Source organism: Aptenodytes forsteri, unplaced genomic scaffold, assembly GCF_000699145.1.
Source record: "Aptenodytes forsteri isolate BGI_AS27 unplaced genomic scaffold, ASM69914v1 Scaffold466, whole genome shotgun sequence".
NCBI lineage: Eukaryota > Metazoa > Chordata > Aves > Sphenisciformes > Spheniscidae > Aptenodytes > Aptenodytes forsteri.
In genome coordinates, this window is record NW_008795119.1 from 182,846 (window position 1) to 201,257 (window position 18,412).

Sequence of the window (18,412 nt, forward strand, 5' to 3'; positions counted from 1 at the left end):
GGCGTCCCGCTGCAGCCTCGGGTGATGTCTGAGCAGTGGTAGCACCCAGGCCGTTGTGTTTAATTGCTGCCCACAGTTGGGTCTCGCGGAGTCGCCTCTTCGACGGCATCTCCTACAGTGCCCTGGTTTCAGCCTACGGTGCTTGGCACGGCCCCAGATGAAACACCTACTCAGCAGAGACCTGCAGCCACCAGCTTGCCCAGCCGGTTTGGGCAGTGCCGGTGCAAATGCCGAGAGCTGGGACTTGAGAGCTGGGACTTGCACCGTGAGTGCGGTGGTGGAGTCGGGGCTGCCAGGAGCAGCGGCAGGCAGGGAGGAGCCGCCGGGGAGGGGAAGGGTGGCTCGCAGCTCCTGCACCGGCAGCCACTGCGGGGATGAGGCAGCAAGGCAGGTCTAGAGACATCCTCCCCTTTGGCCTGGCATCCCGCTGCAGCCTCGGGTGATGTCTGAGCAGTGGTAGCACCCAGGCCGTTGTGTTTAATTGCTGCCCACAGTTGGGTCTCGCGGATTCGCCTCTTCCCTTTTTGAACTCATCTGAGATTTCCATTTCTGTGATTGTCTGTAGCAGTGAATTCGGCAAGTTTATTACAGGTTCTTGAAGAAGCAGTGCTCCCACAGGTTTCTGGTCTCCAAAAATCCTTTATTATTTTTACGCTATTAACATACAGCAAGTGCTGCTCTTTTGTTTTGGCCACCCACCCCGTAGCCATCTGGCTTTGGGTGGAGGATGTACTTCCTCGTCCAAGGCAAATGAAGGACTCCAGTTTTCTTAGGAGTGGCTGCTGGCTACTTCTGATATTCAAGGTGTTCTCCAGGCTCTTGCTCCTCCTCCGGTGAGTCTGGTTTTATTTGGGAAGTCTGTTGTTTGACCAGCTCCTGGAGATTGTTTGAATGTAAATGAAGTGTTTGTGATTTCTGTGGCAGAAGAGAGGGTGTTTCCTGCACTGCTCAAAGCCGTGCCTGATTGTTACAACCTTCTTAAGCCTATTACAATGTTCTGCAAATTACATAATGTACACATAATAATTAATTGTGTTCACTTTCAATCACGAACATAGATTATAGAGTGCCTTCAGCTCTTTATCTGCACTGCATACGACACACTGGTATTGTAGCCTGAGTGCAGTGCTTAGGGCACTGCTTTCGCTGTTACGTGCCCTTGGTTCTGGGGTCCTTTACAGCATGTGTCCCCCAAAAAGGCATCTAGTCTCTGGTGCTTCCCTTGTCCCACGTGTCTCGAGGAAGGGGATGCTGTAGGACTTTTTGTGCTCCCGCAGGGCAGGAGGGAGGGTCCCCAGCCCGTGGTGCATGGGCTCTGTGCTGCCTTCCTGCCCTCAGCTCAGGGGCAGGAAGATGCTCCTTCCCATCCGGAGCTCTGGCTGCAGAGCCTCCCGGGCATGGGCAGCATCAGGACCTCATACAGCTTCGTGTCTCTAGATAAGGTGGAAGGGAGGGAAGAGCCATAAATCTCCTGCCTGGAGGGAGCAGGGAGAGTGTGGCAGGATCCTTGTTAGGATCTCGAGGGAGACCACGGTGACCTGATGATTTCTCCTCTCTGTTCTGCAGATTCATTTGTGAACAGCCAGGAATGGACCCTGAGTCGCTCGGTGCCTGAGCTGAAGGTGGTGAGTACTTGCGGCTCGTGCCTTGGATACCCCTGGTTCTCTGATGCTTCTTCAAATCCCCAAAAAAACCCTGTGTTTTAATGTGGCCAAGTGGAAGTGCATAGAGGCTTCAGCCTTGTGGAGGGGAGAGAGGAGCTGGGGCTGCTGTCATGCTGGGGGAAGGCAAGAGCTTCTTGGTGGCTCATGCTTGTAAGGGAGAGGGTGTTGGTCTGGGAGACCACTCAGATGTGAAGGCTGAAAGGCAATATTTGACCACCTCACCCTTCCTGCTGGCCATAGTAGAGTCGTAATTCCTGACTGGGTACTGCTGCATGGGCTAGATCTTCTAGCATAGCAGAAGCAGGGGCAGATCCTGAGCGGCAGTACAGGCATGCATCCACGGTCATCACCCTCAGAGCAGCCGTCCAAGCATGGGAGTTACCCACGTGGGAGGTGTCACCTCTCTGTTTGAGCCTTGTTGACTTCAGCTTTGCGCTGGTGCTTCCCTGGCCTCTACTGGCCACCTCCCAGACACGACTGCCCCGTGGTGTCCCTGCTGTGGAGGGATGCTGGTGGGATGAAACTGTCACTTCTGGTGCTTTGTTCTGCCAGACAGAGGGGATGAAGCTCCTCTGGTTTGTCAGCACGGAGCGGGTTTCCCAGGGCATGCCGTTACCAGGTTTCATCACCTACTTGTGGGATACGGTCTCTGCTAGGGGAGCTGCCTCTGCCCCCAACACAGCCCCCTTCACATGGGACAAGGTCATGAGGGAGGGGGCCTGGTCTCGGGGTGTGACACCTCTGAGACGGGAGATGTTGCCCATGGCCTGCCATTGCTGATGGCTGCGTGCCAGCTTGCCAGGGCCATCTGTGAGCTGGCATGGGTCATGGCAGCAGGAGGACATGGAGGGTGTTCTGCTTGAGCCGAGCTGGCTGGTGAGCACAAGGGGCAGAAGCTGTGCCTGGGGTGAGGGACAAAGTGGGACCTCGTTGCTGGTGGCAATGAGCTCGTGGGGTGGTTCAGGCATCCACAGAAAAGCACCCTCAGCAGCCGTGCTGCGAGCACTGGGGTAGCGCTGGAAGGGACGTCGGGGCGGGCAGGATGCCGCAGGCGCTTCTGAGTGGCTGGCTGGCTGTTCTCGGGGACCTTGGCAATCTGTTCCACTGCTCCACTCTTCTCGCGCTCTCCGTGGCAGCCCTTAACTCCCTTTGAAGACTGTTGGCATGTCTACCTTCAGCCCTTTCAAGATTAATTTTTTTCGATCTTAATCCAAGAAACAAGAAGCCTTTTTGCAAAACATACCAGCACCATGCTGTCACATTTTTCTTATCTGCAGTTAAGTAAAAATTAAAACAAACTTAGAATATTCGTTTGTTAGTTTGGCTTGTGAAATGTGTGTCTGTTGAAAAATATTCTTGCAGCTATTCTGTGTATTGCCTTCTGACATTTTAGCATTCTGTAGGCTACAAAACAGTGCTGCAAACTAAACAAACCTAAAGCTTTTAGTTCTTCCTCAATTAACACAATCTGTTTTCCATGACCTCTGGAGATCTCTGTTGCTCCGGGGTTTCATCCGGCTGATGCAGGTCTTCCTAAAAGCCTGGAGGCCTTTCAGAGTCCTGGTTCAGTCCCGGCCTTGCTGGGCTGAAGCCCCTTCCGTCGTGTCTCTGGGGTTAGGCTGGAGCAGCCGACTGTGCTGGGGGACCCTGTGCTTGGGTGGGCAGACCTCTGGGCGGTGGGGTGGTCATCCAGGATTTCTTCTGCGGCTGTGGAGGGAAGGTCATCATGTAACGGCAGAGCTGCTTCTGCCTGGGTCTGTGATGGCGGTCAGCCAGTGGGGACGGAGAAAGCCACACAGGTCCTGAGTTTTCGGGCGGGTGTCTAAGGGGTCTGTTGCACACCGTGCTGCTTTGGCCCTGGCTGCCCCTTGGGTGCGCCAATGCTACAGTGCCTCCCTTCCTCAGCTCCCGTCTCGCCCACCCCAGCAGTGCGGCCGTCCCTGTCTGTCGCAACGCCCAGCTCTTCTCTCCAGGTCTCTGCAGACAGATTGGTCTTTGATCGAGCGTCACGAGTTACCACCAGGTTACAGTGGTACGGAAGGGGTCCCCACATGGCACCCATCCTGGAGTCCGTACGGGAATCACTAAATGGCTGAGACGTTCCCAGGCTTTGCTCCCTTCCAGTTCTCAAGTAACTCTCCCCTCGGCTCCCACCTCAGCCTCACCAGCCCTGTCCTCAGAGGCATGCTCGACGCAGGGAGGTGCTCTGGGTGGAGCAAGGTCTTGCCTGTGCAGCTGGCACGAGGCTCAGCAGTGATCTCAGCAGTGATGCAGAAGCGGCTCCTGCAGCAGAGCCACCCAGTCCTCAGTCCTGCCTGTGTGATGCTTCACTGAGTGCACCATGTGCCCCTGTGAAAAATGTGTCTGAAACCAAAAGACATCCTAGTGCAGGGCAAACTCAGGGTCTTTTGATAAAAGGCAGAGCACACTGTTTATGATGGGAGAGGCTTGCACAAAGCACCCGCTCTGTCTCTGATCTGCCAGTCCTTGTCCCCAAGGGAGACCTACACTGAGCCTATGAACCAAGATGCATAATTCTGTGAGTATGGAAAACCATGGACTCGTTGGGGACTTCTGTTTCATGGCACATAAAGCATTGACCGCAGCCCATATCCCTCCTTCTGCGGGAATGAGCTGTTTCCTTTACCTTTCCTGCAGGAGGTAAGAATCTTGCCGCTTTCTTCCCTGCTCATGTTCCTGTTTGCACCACAAGTGGTCAGTGTACTTTCTCTAAGGTTTTTTAATAGCTTGATTTATTTAAGTTATGCTCAGCAGTTTTTTCCACCTCAGTTTTATCCTGAAGCTTCCTCCATCTGCTGCAGGCTGAGAGGAATCTGCGTCTGAGAGAAGGCAGCGATTCCTGCAAACCTTGCCTTCCCTGTGGGAAAGGCACAAATGATGCCTGTTGGCAGGCACTCGTCCCCCAGACCCGATACTGGGCAATATCAGCCCTTCACTGGCTAGCACAGAAGCAGGCTGCATTCCCTCGTTCTCCAAACATGTCTTGATACAGAGGTTTCCATGGTGCCTACACACTACGTTTTACTTCGGTTTGCTGCCTCTAAGGGGTTATGTTCCTCAAGACTGTCAGTTCTGTTTGAGCTTGTTTGTTACACCAGATGAAGATAAGACAAAGCAGAAGTGTATTTCAGCAAGACGTAGGTCAGGATTTTGGTTATAAGCAAACAAGTGTAAATGCAGCCTCCATCCAAGTTTTAGAGAGCTAAATATTGTTGGAGTGTTTAATCTCTGATGTTGTGTGGAGCTCTAGCTGCCAGGCGGCCTCAGGGAGCCACTGTTTTGCAAAGGTTTCCCCAGGGACTGGAGCTGTGGCTAGCCTGGGCACAGAGCTGAGCCCCCGAGCTGCCCGCTCTGTGCGGTGGTCTCCACAGTTTCTTCTCTGTCTCCACCTCTTTATATCACAGACTGCTCACGCTGCCATTGAAGTGCGGCAGTGGCAGGGAGGGCTCAGCCGGAGGAAGGGGTGTTACCTTCGTTCATAACACGGGCTACGGCATTCGTGTAGCCCTTAAGTCTCCGCAGATCGCTTGGCTCCAGAAGCACGTGTGCGTTACCTGTGAGGTTTGCAGTCTGGTACGTGTTCTCGTCTGTCTAAACGTGCTGTGTATGATCTGTAATTACTGTTGCAGGTGACAGACCTGGTAGCGATGCGTTCGGCCCAGGCATGCCTGTGAGAGCGTGTTGATCTTCACTTCCTAGTCCCAGGCTCCTGGCACCCCGGTCCTGCCGCTCACTGGCTCCGTGCAGTGTGGGCATGAGAGGCGCCGGCAAACCGGACGGTTTCCTGCACTCCTGTAGCACGGTCTGCCGCCGGCTGAGCGCCTGCCGCTGTGGGGTTGGCACATCTTTGCCTCTCACCAGGAGCGTGCGGGTAGCCCGGGGCAGGACGTGGTGCAGCGGGAGCTTTCGAGCACCTGGCTGAAAGCTGGAGAACCTGTCTGGTGGTGACTCACCCACCAAGCTCATCCCTTTGCCTGGAAAAGGTTGGCCATAAACTTCTCTTTGGTGGCAGAGGCAGCTTTAATGTTCATAGCCACTCCTCTCCTCACCCTGTACTTCTTTTGGTGCTGGTGGGGCTGTGTGCGGCTGTACTGCAGACCTGCTCTGGCAACTGAGCAGCTTTGAAAATAGCACTGCAAACGAGCGCTGGGCCAGACAGCCTGTTCTTGATTCCTTTTGCTCCGGAGTTGCACAGACTGTGTCAGTGGCGCAGTCAGGGGTGTAATGCAAGATGGGTGCAGGGGGCAGGCGTGGGGTGCGGCACGGACAGTCCCTGCAGGCAGGCGGCATGGAGTGGAGTGCTGTGCGACTGCAGTTAGGCCACTTATGGCAGCACGGTATGTCTGCCCTGTTCCGTAGCCTGCCACCGGGGTGTCACCACAGGTTGTGTCTGCGAGACCTGCCTACGGTCCCCGAGTACCGAGAAGGGTGCTTTCCTTGGCAAGCAGGGAAGAGCCAGTGGCCAGAGCTGAAATCGTCTTGGCCCGCTCTTGGACATCATGAGGAAGTGTTACCAGAACGTGTTGTTGGGCTCTGGAGGCCCTGCCCCGACAGCGCAGCTCTCGGTCCTGTCCCCTGGCGTGGGCGGGCTGCCCTGGGGACACCTGGGGCCTGGGAGTGCGGCAGTGGGCACAGCCCGAGGCAGTGGGCCAGGTGGGGAGAGCCGCCCCCGGCCCCAGTGCGTGGGACTCGGGTCTCTTGGGGTGACGTGTCCCCTGCTGGGCCGGGTCTGGACTGAGCATGTAGCAGGTTTCATTCCTGTCGCTTGGAGGGGCCGGGCTCAGGTGGGCTGTGGATGGGGTGAGGGCACGGTGCGCGGCACCTGCTCAGGAAGGAGCTGGTCCTCGCTCAGCTGCGTGGGCTCTTCCCTGAGTTGGCCAGCAGTACCATGTCCATATTTCCAGGAGCTGGGGCTCGCTGGAGCCTGGGAGGAGCAGACAAGTGGAGAGCTCTGACACCACCGTGCCTTGTGGCAGTTTCCGATACCCAGGCGACACTTGGAGACAAGTGATGGGACTTGGGATTTTGATTTTGTCTCTTGTACGTGTAAGGGTATGTGCTGTTTTCACGAACGGTATTAGCTTTTCAGTGCCATGTGGCTGCTTGAAATTTTCATTGTAAAGATACTGTACTTCTGCCTGGGATTTCCTGTGCAGAAATATACCCACCGGGTCTGTGCAGCACCTAGGCGGAGACTGGTATTTCCAGCAAATGTGGGCACTCGCACGTGCCCAGTGAATCTCATGGTCTGGTCCAATGGTGGGTTTAGGAAGGGTGCAAGGTCAGCGGTGCACTGCCAAACGCTTTAGTGTCACTGTGCATTTGTTGTGAAGCAGCTGTGAATACGCAGGGGATGTTGTATTTTCCAGAAACAAAGCAACCCCATTTAGAGGTCTGCACGGGATGTCTCTGGTGGCTTCTGTCTGGTAGATGTACCAGACATCTTAAATCCCAGTGAAACAACAAGTCCTCACAATCCATGCTAACTAATCTTGGGGACAGAGAAGGAGGATGCCTACAAAAGCATTTGGGTGGATGGTATGCTGGGCAACAACAACAAAAAGTCGGTGGGACAAAGCGTGAACCTTCAGTAGTGGAGAGACCCCCAGGCTCCGGGTTTTGCAGGGCAGTACAGGCAGGTGCTCCAAATGGTGTTGGTGTGTCAGACACCCACTCCAAGGATGTCTTCATGGGAGCACTGGGAGTGTGGTTTAGAGCAGGAGGAGGTGTAGGGTGCTGTAAAGCAGGAGTCGGTTATGTATGAGAAGATCCATGGTAAGGTCAGACTATCCAAAGCCAAAGGTAGGTTAGGTGCTTTTCGGGAAGCTGTGTGGAAAAGGAGTGGGAGCTCACTTTGCCCAGATACGGTGAGCTGTGGCCCCGGCTTAGCTGGGACAGCTTCCTGGGCTCTGCACGGTGAACAGCTGGTAGGAGCTTTCCTGCCTTCTTCACCAACCAGGGTTTTGAGGTGCACAGGCCTGTGTAAGAAGTGAGTTAGGAACGGCTCTTCTGGCTCCTGGCTGAGAGTGCCTCTCCACAGTCCTGGGGCATCGGGAGGAGGTAGAAGAGCACAGGCGAAGGGCACCTCTGCATCGCCCTGGCATTTCTACTCCAGCTCCATCAGAGCAACGCTGCAGCTGAGGCTAGAGGAGCACGAGGTGGGATGCTCAGTAACGCGAGAGCCCGCTTCATGAGCTGCGTTGTCTCTGTGGATGTGGGGAATAGCTGTGGGATATAAGCTGACCAGCCAGAACTAGATTTTCTTGCAAGAATGGCAGAAGATGCCCCTTTACCCCAGGACTGCTATCCCATCAGCAGGCAAGCACACTTGCAAGCCCTTAGGCACTGGGTTTTTTTAAAATCATTGGGAAAATGCTGATATTAGGAAAAATTGGGTTGTCTGGCTGACCCATCCTGGGACAGCTACGTTCATTTTGTAGCAAATATGTAGGATGATCCAGACTGACAGACCCCTGGCCTAGTGTGTTTCAACCCAGTTAAAAATTAGTGCTAGGTATCTTTATTTTTCAACTTGGTTAAAAATTGGTGCTAGGTGTCGTTCTGTGTAGGCAGCACAGCCAGCTCCACTGAGAAATGTGCGCTCTGCTACAGCAGCATCACTGCCGCAGCGAGGAGCAAGTGCTGTGCCTTGCTGCTGGTATTGGAAGCAGCAGCTGTACTGAACGCATGGCCAGTCTCTGCTCTCGTTCTTCTGGCAGGTGCTGTCAAGAGCTGTAACGCCCCAAAACTTGGGATGTGTGGGCTGGGAGAACAGGTTTTTTTCCTTCAGAGTTGACTGTGGCTTGGGAGGGCAAGCGTCCCCCCCGATGAGCAGGAGGGCTGTGGGAAGAGCTAATGTGGCACTGACGGGGCTGCACCTGTTTGGGGGAGGACGAGGGTCTTCACCACCCTCTGGCTGGCTGTGCCCCAGTACCTGCTGCTCTCTGCCTGACTGAGACCAGCTAATGCCCCCAGGCTTACTGAGTACCAGCTGTGTTGTGCCATCCCCTGTGCCCTCTCATGACCGTCTCTGCCCATCATCAGCACACGCCCGGTTACTGGCGGGCTCACCTCACAGGGGTGGCCTCATGTAGAGGAAGGCGTGCTGGGCACACAGTAAGTGGGTGACGCGCATCTCTGTTTCAGGGCATCGTGGGGAACCTGTCCAGCGGCAAGTCGGCCCTCGTGCACCGCTACCTGACTGGCACCTACGTGCAGGAGGAGTCTCCCGAGGGTAAGGTCTGGTTTCCAGGTTGCCTGGGGAGTGGTCTGAGTCCTCACTCCTCTCCCCAGCTCTAAAGGTGACCCCTGTCTCTGCACCTCATCTGCCAGTGCCGCAGAGCTCTGCAGCCTCCCCTGGCCTTCGTTAGGGATTTCCCTCCGCTTGCTCCCCCCCTCACTTGACCTGCTGCTTTGCTCTCTTCCCAAGGTGGCCGATTTAAGAAGGAGATCGTAGTGGATGGTCAGAGTTACTTGCTGCTGATTCGAGATGAAGGGGGCCCCCCCGAACTCCAGGTAGGAGACCTGTACCTTCCGCGGTCCCTTCCCACCCTGTCCTGCTGGAGGGATTGGAGGGCTCCTGGGGAGGGACCTACCCGGTTGCCTCTTGGGAGTCCGGTTGTGGGAGAACATGAGGACTGCGAGGCCTGAGGAGGGGCTACCCCTATGGTGACTGTTGACCCCAGGGTTTCCCTGTGGTGCCGGGAAGCTTGTGCCACATGGCCTGGGGCGTGCGCTTGGCTGAGCCTGGCTGCAGCACCCCACGCATCTGCTGTGTGGCTGCCCTTGCTGGCGGCTCTGGGCACGGGGCTCCGGGACGCTTGTCTGGACTGTAACAGCTGGTGTGTCTCCCTCAGTTTGCTGCCTGGGTCGATGCTGTGGTGTTTGTCTTCAGCCTGGAGGATGAGATCAGCTTCCAGACAGTCTACAACTACTACCTGCGGCTCTGCAGCTACCGGAACACAGCGGAGGTGCCGATGGTGCTGGTGGGCACACAGGGTGAGAGCGGGATGGCCAGGTTTACTCCCCACATCCTCCCTGCCTCGGTCAGGAGCACTGGTGATGTGTCTACACTGGCAAGAGAGCGTAGGGTGCTAGCCCTGCAAGTGCATGGGGAGATCCCAGTCTGTAAGCCGTATGCGGGACAGAGTTACTCTGAGGCCCCTAGTCTAGGGCCCTGGAGGAGCTGAATAATTCCTTCTCAGACCATCTCAGCTTTCCTGCAGAGAGCTGCCTTACTTCATGGAGCCACTTTCTTCTTCAAAATGCCCAAACCTGTTGGCGTTGCCTGCCTTCCTTGGTTTAGCCTGCAGCAGCTGGGCCCAGGCAGTAGTCAGGGCCTGGGTGTAGGAGGGTTTTCTGCTGGTGCATTGCCCTTCATCCTCTGGGACAATCTGCAGCAGAGAAGGTTTCGGGGGATGGCACCTTGCTTTCAGCACCCCGAGAAGAGGCCTGACCTGTGGAGCACCGTCTCCCCTGAGGTGCTGCCAGCGCACGTGGATGTGGGGAAGAGAAGCAGCAGAACTGCCCTCCCCGCCCTGTCCTCCGCAGGGCTGGGGACTGGAGCCAGCTGGGATTGGGACGGAGGCTGTAAGGGAACTGTCACAAAACTGCAGCTGAGGCTGCCAGTGGAGACAGGAGACGCAGTGCCTGGAGCCCCAGGTGGGCACGCCAGATGTGCCTGGGCAAGAAGCTGTCGATGGAGAGGGGCTGCTGGGAGAGAGGGCAGCCCTTGACTGGGATTCCTGCCTTGCGCAGTGTGCGTCGGAGGCAGCCTGGCCTCCGAAAGGCTTGCTACGGGTGCCTAGGAGGCAGGGAGGGGCAGCAACGAGGGTATTGCTGCAGGTGTCTGAGCTCTGCTCTTCCGAAACAAGTGTCCTTCCTGCCTGTAGATTAAAGCACAGGCAGGAGGGAGCCTGAGGCTGCAGAAGTTGTCTGGATGTAAGAGTGAGAGCAGGGAGCGGGAGCAGGGGTCGGAGGATGCAAGGGAAAAAGATCTTGGCAGGATCCTGTTCCTGAGCAGTGAGACCTGTTCTGGCAAAGAAGAAACTGGGGCTGGGAAGACAGGCGGTGACAGTGGGAGGGGAGTTGCAGTAAAGCACAGGCAGGAGGGAGCCTGAGGCTGCAGAAGTTGTCTGGATGTAAGAGTGAGAGCAGGGAGCGGGAGCAGGGGTCGGAGGATGCAAGGGAAAAAGATCTTGGCAGGATCCTGTTCCTGAGCAGTGAGACCTGTTCTGGCAAAGAAGAAACTGGGGCTGGGAAGACAGGCGGTGACAGTGGGAGGGGAGTTGCAGGGGTGTCTGCTCTGGACCCCAGATTAAGTGTAGAACAAAATTGTTAAACTTTTGATATTTAAAGATTGTGGAATTAACGTTAGGACTGAGTGATCTTGGTTCAGGACTAGGCTGGGGTTGCAGGCATATGCTGTGGAGGCTCAGGAGTGGGGAAGAGTGATATGGCAGGGGGGTCGGTGATCATTGCTGTCCCAGACTTAGAGCCAGGTGAGGTCACAGCCTTGGTACAGTCACACTAAGCTGTGTGTGACTGGAGAGTTCGAGGGGGACTTCTTTAAAATGCGAGTCCCAGTACTCTTTCAACTCCTCCTTTCATTTACAGCCCTTTCTTGTCCCTGGCATGTCTTCAAGGAATCGGATTCCTCTTGGGAAGGTAGTTTTTCCAAAACATGCGAGCACTTAGCAGCCATCTGCGATACAAATTAAGCCTATTTTTTAGTGTTGTCCACCAAGGCCTCGACTGTGAGTGCATCCTAGCAGATCTGTCTTTCACAATTAACTGAGGATGATTTCTCCCTTTTGATTCTTTAAATCTGTAGGGTATGGCCGTGAGACCTAAAATGATCAAGACTGGCAAATCCGTTTTACTCTGCAACTGAGGCGGACTTGCAGATGAGTGCACTCGCTCATTACAGCAACCGTGACCAGTGACACATTGACAGATGGCAACGTTAGTCATTTCTAAAGCTTGTAAACACCGTGCATCCTCATGCAGATGAGGCTGTAGTTGGACCCAAGGTCAGGCTGTTTATACCTTTGCCCCCAGTGCTCTGTCTGCCGTCACTGAGTGTCCTGTTGTCTTCAACAGCTGCACTGTTCACGACATGGTTGTGTGAAATTGTGGTGGTGTGTCCGGTTCCTAACATCCAGGCTGCCTTGCCTTGCCAGCCACACCTCCCACTGGTTTCTGTCCTCTGTCTTCAGAAATGTCAGTGGCTGGATGCTTAGGAGCGTTGAATAAGGTTCATTTAAAAAACAGTTCATTTAAAAAGGTTCATTTAACAAATCCATTTTTCTACAAACGTGGGACTATAATCCAAGGCATTTATAGGACAGGAGACATACTGTGAAGGTGGGTATCTCAGTGTGTGAAGGGAGGGAGGGAGGTCAGGAGTGTGCCCTGGGACCTGTGGATAGATGGGACACGGGCGCTTGCTTTTTAACCTCCTATCCCTTTGGTTTCCAGATGCCATCAGCGCCACAAACCCCCGGGTCATTGATGATTCTCGGGCGCGGAAGCTTTCCAATGATTTGAAGCGCTGCACGTACTACGAGACCTGTGCCACCTACGGACTGAATGTGGAGAGAGTCTTCCAGGATGGTAACTGCAGCTGGTGGAGGGTGCCCAGGCGAGACAGGGCAGCAGTGCTGTCCCAGAGAGGGGGCTTACACTACCTAGACGGCCGGCTCTCGGTTAGAATGGTGTGCTGCTGTGAGGCCAAGGGAGTTAGGCACACGTTCGTGTGCAGTGCCATTGCTTTACACACACAGACTAGGTCCAAGGAGTAGGATGTGCTGTGTGTGTGGAAGGATTCCTATGTGTGTGTGGCATGTAGGTGAACTGCACGTAGATGTGCACGAGGGACCGCAGAGCAGGGCCGGGCAGCACGCTTCTGCCTTTCTTGCAAGGGCTGTCCTCTGGGTAGCCACTTGTTCCAGAGAGCAGAGAGACTGCAGGGGATGGTTGCATCCCCATGGTGGGCCTGTGCAGCACAACAGTCTATATGAGCCTGCAGAGGACTTGTGAGGCTGCAGAGGGGGTTTTGATTGCCTTTCATAGAGGAGAGGAGGAAGCACAGCAGAACCTTTGGGTGTTAGAGATAGGGGAGCAGCAACTGAATGGCTAGATGGGGCAGCTGTTCCTCATGGGAAGTGTGTGGAAGAGTATTTCTGCTTAGACTTGAAGAGGAGTCTGTGTGACAGGGATGCTGTAGGTGGAAGAGGGAACCTATACCGCATCCTAAGAGTTTCCAGTCTGCTTAAATAAACTGGGACCCTGCCCTATAACGGGACTGCATATTCCCCTGTTCCCTTTCTCTACCTTGTCTTCTGGAGTGCAGCTGGGGATCTGTGTTCAATGCATGAGGAAGGGTCTGTTCAGAGCTGAGTGGCTGGTCCTAAGAGTTCGCAGTCTGCTTAAATAAACTGGGACCCTGCCCTATAACGGGACTGCATATTCCCCTGTTCCCTTTCTCTACCTTGTCTTCTGGAGTGCAGCTGGGGATCTGTGTTCAATGCATGAGGAAGGGTCTGTTCAGAGCTGAGTGGCTGGGCAGGACAGAGTTGCTTTTGGAAAGGAGGAGAGCTGTGCTGTTAGCGTTTGCAAGTGGAACAGGTGCATGGAAGAAAGTTTGGAAATAATAGTGCAGCAGGACTGCCTGAAGGCAAAAATCCAGCGTGGTTCATTGCAGCACAGAAAGATAGGCTGAGGGCAAGCTGGACAGGACAGAGTTGCTTTTGGAAAGGAGGAGAGCTGTGCTGTTAGCGTTTGCAAGTGGAACAGGTGCATGGAAGAAAGTTTGGAAATAATAGTGCAGCAGGACTGCCTGAAGGCAAAAATCCAGCGTGGTTCATTGCAGCACAGAAAGATAGGCTGAGGGCAAGGCACAGGACTGAGCCTGTCATCAGTTTCAAGTGCCTCCTTCATCCTCTGAGCTGGAGCTGGTGATCCTCCTTCCCCCTATGTAAGTCTGTGACCTTCCAGTAATCTCCTGTTGCAGGGCTGAGGATCATAGTCACCGTGCTGCTTTTCTTATGCAGAAGCATGTAGAGATGTTCCCTTCTTCTGCTGCTGGTCCACCTCTGAGACGATCTGAGAAGTCAGCCCAGAGAGTGACCTTCCAAACTGTCCCACCTGGCCCCTGGCAGGGAACCCCTCAGCATCCATCAGCCTCTGCATTGGTTTGGTATTCCTGGGGCAACCCTGTTGGGCAGGTTGCTTGTAAGTCTCCCCTTCTTTCTCCTCCTCATGAGTAATGGAGGAATGGTGGGAAGGAACAGCTGGGAATAGTTGAGGGTAGTGAATATTGCAGCAGACCTGGAAGGGGAGGATCTGCTAAACCAACTCAGCGGTTTTCAGAGCAAATCTGGAGAGAGCAACAGCAGGTGGGCTGTGTGCACAGCTGATCCTGGCTTCTGGAAACGTTTGGCACTGTGTGTCACCAAATTTGTTCAGCTTATTCCTTCAAATTGGTTCTGTCGTGTCCCTTCTTTGAAGGACAGTACAGTGAGGAATAGCAGCTGGTGGGTTTGGGAAGGGGCTGGGGAAGGCACTGTAGGTGCTGCTGTTTGTTAGGCTGCTTCTCATCCTTTTTTATCTCAAGATGGAATGAACTGAACCGGGACTCAGCTTCTAGCACCAGCGTTGCTTAGCAAGCTTAGTGGTAGACCTTGAGCTGCTGCTTGAAGGCTCAGGAGTGAGCACCTGCAAAGTACTGTGCTTCATCTTTTGTCTGGGTTTATTCATGGCCTGTACATGTGGTCAGGAAGGAGGCAAGAGAGTGGGTTTGTCCATGTGAAGAGCAGTGAGGCTGAGGAAATCCAGAAGACCCCAAGGAGTGTGGTAATCAGAGACTGTTCATGCAAAACTGATGTCAATCTGGGCAAATGCTGATGCTGTACAGAACAAGGAGCATGGGCTACCCTGCCGGGAGGACTGATGCTATCCCTGGACAAGTAAGCAGGGGAGCACCGAGTGAAAGTCCAGATAGATTCTTGCCTTCGTACAGGGCAGCAGGAGGACCATTGCTGGAGTGTTGTCAGACTCAGGTGTCAGCACTTCAGAAGGACACAGAGAAACCGAGAAGATTAAAAAAAAAAAGGTACAAAAATTAATCAAAGGCTGGAAAAAATACCTGGTAGTGAGACACTAAAAGAGATTATCCATTGAATAAATCAAAAAGAAGGCTGAGAGGTGACTTGATTACAATATAAGAATATCTGCGTACCTATCTACATGGGGAGAAAATCACAGATACTAAGACTCTGCAGGCTAGCAGAGAGTTAATGCTAGAAGCCAAAGCCAGTCAAATTCAAATTTTAAAGAATCCTTACTTTTATTATTAATAGGCCTCTTTTCATTAACTGTTGGAAAAAATGCATAGGGAAGTGCTGTATTCTGCATCTCTTGTACTTTCTCCAAATCCAGACCAAGTCCCTTTGTGGAATAGACTCGCCGCATACCCAGATGACTGGTGCAGTATAGGCTGGGTGAAGTTTAATGGCTGGCAGTATACAAAGGTCAGCCTGGAAAACGGAGAGATCCTTCTGGCCTTTGAGCCTGTGTATGCAGGAGCTGCCTGCATTGCTGTGGTTCCCTGTGCCGTGCTGTATTTCCTGCGGTAGGCTGCCTCTGCGTGCCACGCGGTACCGCACGGCTGCCAGTGCAGTTTTGCCGGTATCAGTGCCCTTGCAGAGTGTGCTGCTCGGAGCTCTGGAGAAAGCAGTGTGATAATTGGGAGCTGCAAATGGAGCAGAGGTATCCACCATCTCATAGGAGATCTGGAGTAAATCTCAGGTACTCAGTGCTCTCACCTGCCTGCTCAACTGCAGGACCAAACAGATGCTCCTGAGCACAGCTGTGGGGAGGGAAAGAACGGGGCAGGAGGTGCCGGTGAGGAGCTGAGGAGAGCTGAGCCCAACACATCGGCCCCAGACGTCACTGGCATCTGAGAACTATTTGGGGACTTCCAGGATCCTGTTTCGGATGAAGCTGACTTGATGGGATGAGGTGTTTTCAGAGTGGGTAAACGACTTTTCCTTATGAGCGCTGGTGGGTCCTGATGCATCTGTTTTGGGATCTGGTGGAGTGCTGGCAGTCATGGATTGTGTGAGGAGCTTGCCCCTTGTAGCAATCCAGTTACCAGCCAGACCTCATCTTCATATGGTTTCTCCAACACAAGTTGCTCAGCCCAGATCGTGGTAGACCTGCCCCATGCAGGCAGGGGAAGATGTCGATTTTCCACAGCAGAAACAGGAAGACTTCTCTAAGCAGTGGTCTCTGCTTTCACTGCAAAGATTTGCTTGCTTGTCCATGCTGTGCAGAGCATATGCTGCACCTCTGTTCCCAGAAACCCCTTCCATGCCACTGTCTTGTCTAACAACAAGCAATCACTAACCCTTTTGGACAGCAAGTTAATGTGCTGGTCTAGCATGACAGCTTGAGGGAGCGACCATCCTACCTCTTAGTATTCAGTTGAAGGCTGAGGCTAGCACTCTTCTTTCCCAAACTGCTGTCTCTGCAAACGCCCCACGGTCTGCATGTGGTGCTGCTGAGCATGGGGGAAGCTCCAAGAAGGAGAACCTCGGATGTCCACATTCACTGACTGTCCAGAGGTTCTCCAAGAATTGGGTGGCTCCAGCTGTTGTGGTGCCCTCCTTCCTGCTCAGGCAGGTGCAGCAGAGACCCTTCCTCCATGCCTAGAGCAGTTCCTGGGTATTTGGTTTGAAGCTAAGTTTGTGGTTGTGTTGTGCAGGGACCTAGACCACATATGTTACAGTGTGTGCCACTGTAATTGTGTTGAACCTTTTGGAGTGGTGAAGGCTTTGTCCAGGGAGTCAGGCTTCTGAAGGTCACTGTGAAAAGGATGCATGGCGTGCAGAAAAGGGGTAACTTTCACCTTGCTGGTTTCTCACGTGTGGTCTGGCAAAAGTCCCCGTGGGAACGCAGTTCGCTGAGTAGGAACTGCACTTCTCCCATCCTTTCCAAGTTGCTTCCAGCACCAGATGTTGTCACAGTTACTGCTTCTGTGAAAAGATGGGACAGTCTGCCTGTGGCTTCAAATATCATGAGGACATGACCCTGGCACAAGCAGGAAGAGTGACACAGGCTGGGCTGTGTGCTGCAGCGTCCAGCGCCCAGCAGATACCAACTGCAGTTTCAGGACTTCACCAAGGGTGAGCCCACCCTGAGAGGTGAGTCAGTGTGGTCCCCTCACTCACAGCAGAGCTCCCAGTGAGGTGGGAGGCTGGTACTGAACATGCCTTCTGACTTCTTGGCTCTGGAGAGGTGCGGTTAAAGAGCTTTCTTCTCAAAATTGCCTTCACAGAGCTCCTGTGTGCAGAAATCTCCTAGAGTTTAGAGGATGCCAGGACAGTAGCAAGAAGCCATCGGTGTGGGGGTGCCTCAGCCCTTGGGCTTCCTTTTAAGAATATTTCTGTACCAAGCAAAGGTTAGAGAGCAAATTGTCAAGAGCCCCTTGGCAGTGATTATCTCGGCATTGTTCCTGAAGAGGAAGAGTGATCCAAGCCCGATCCTGGAAGGGCACAGGAGGGACAGCAGCCATGCTGCCTGGTGCTGTGGATGGCTTCTCTAGCTTCAACTCTGCGGCAAGTCCAGGGTGAGCGCTCCTCTCCTCCCACTGGCCCTGAGCATCAGAGAGGACAGGTGGCAGTGCAAGGCAGCCTTCTCTGTGGCCCGCCAGAACCTGCTGCTGACGTGCTGGTGGCATTGCTGCTCTCCATCGTTCCTCCTCAGCCGCAAGGCTGCAGACTTGGACTTCATCTTGAAAGCCCGAGGGTGGTTCTGGCTCTCCTGCCTAGGGGTTTGTTTGGGTTTCTGCAACCTGAGTGGGACAGCTGAGCAGCAGGTGTCCCTCCTTCTGCTCGGGTGTGAGTTGTTTTGTTCCTGGCCATCGGGGTGATTGACAGTATGGCCATGTCTTCCAGGGCAGTGAGTGATGCTTCTGAGGAATGGTTTGGCAGGAGCATTTCAATGAAGAGGCCCAGAGTTTGTGCACAGGGGGGTGTGCAAGGCCCTGCGACTCCATAAGATGCCACCCCACCCCAAGGTGTTTTCTGTAGGGTCCTTGGTGCATCACCAGGGACCTTCACATGCATCTCTTTCTCTGTCCAGGTACTCCTCCCAGAGCTGACCATTCCTGGCAGTGTCTGTAGAGGGATTTCTCCAGAACATCTAGGACAGAGTGCTGTGGTATGCTTTAAAATACCATGTGATGCTCAAGTGCTAATACGCACGGTATGTGACATTTGGCAAACAAATGCCAAGCAATGTGTCTGGACAGAGGTTCTGTGGCCAGGGCAGGGCTCGTTGGTTATATATCACAGAGCTGCCTGCAGCAGCCAAAGAAATCGTGACAAGCAAATGATCCCAGATGCTGGCTTAGAGGATGACAGAAGTTATCCTTGAAAAAGTCTGGCTGATGTTCAAGAAGTGGAGGAACCTCTGCCTGGCAAGCAGAAATGTGAAGGCCACCTCAAGATGCCTCAGTTAAGGGTTGGTGAGATTTTTATCACCACCAGTGTGGTCTTGCTGGCCTCATGATTAATTCTTTTGTTACCACTAATGTGTGAGTGACAAGGCAGAGCCTTTGCCAGGCTCTTTGCCCAGGACAACAATTGCTGGCGAGTTTTCCTGAATCTTTTCTGGCCTCCTCTCTTTTTCCCACTGGCGGTCTTCTCAACCTCCCTGTTTCA

General features: G+C 53.9%; 1 protein-coding gene across 1 annotated transcript in view; it reads left to right on the forward strand.

Moving 5' to 3' along the window:
• Positions 1–18,412, forward strand: part of AGAP3 (ArfGAP with GTPase domain, ankyrin repeat and PH domain 3) — a 115,332-nt gene that overhangs the window by 11,614 nt on the left and 85,306 nt on the right. The window contains exons 2-6 of the mRNA XM_009277111.1: positions 1,567–1,625; positions 8,832–8,919; positions 9,115–9,200; positions 9,542–9,683; positions 12,165–12,299. Of these exons, the coding sequence (XP_009275386.1) occupies positions 1,567–1,625; positions 8,832–8,919; positions 9,115–9,200; positions 9,542–9,683; positions 12,165–12,299 (510 nt within the window). The remainder of the gene's footprint in view (positions 1–1,566; positions 1,626–8,831; positions 8,920–9,114; positions 9,201–9,541; positions 9,684–12,164; positions 12,300–18,412) is intronic.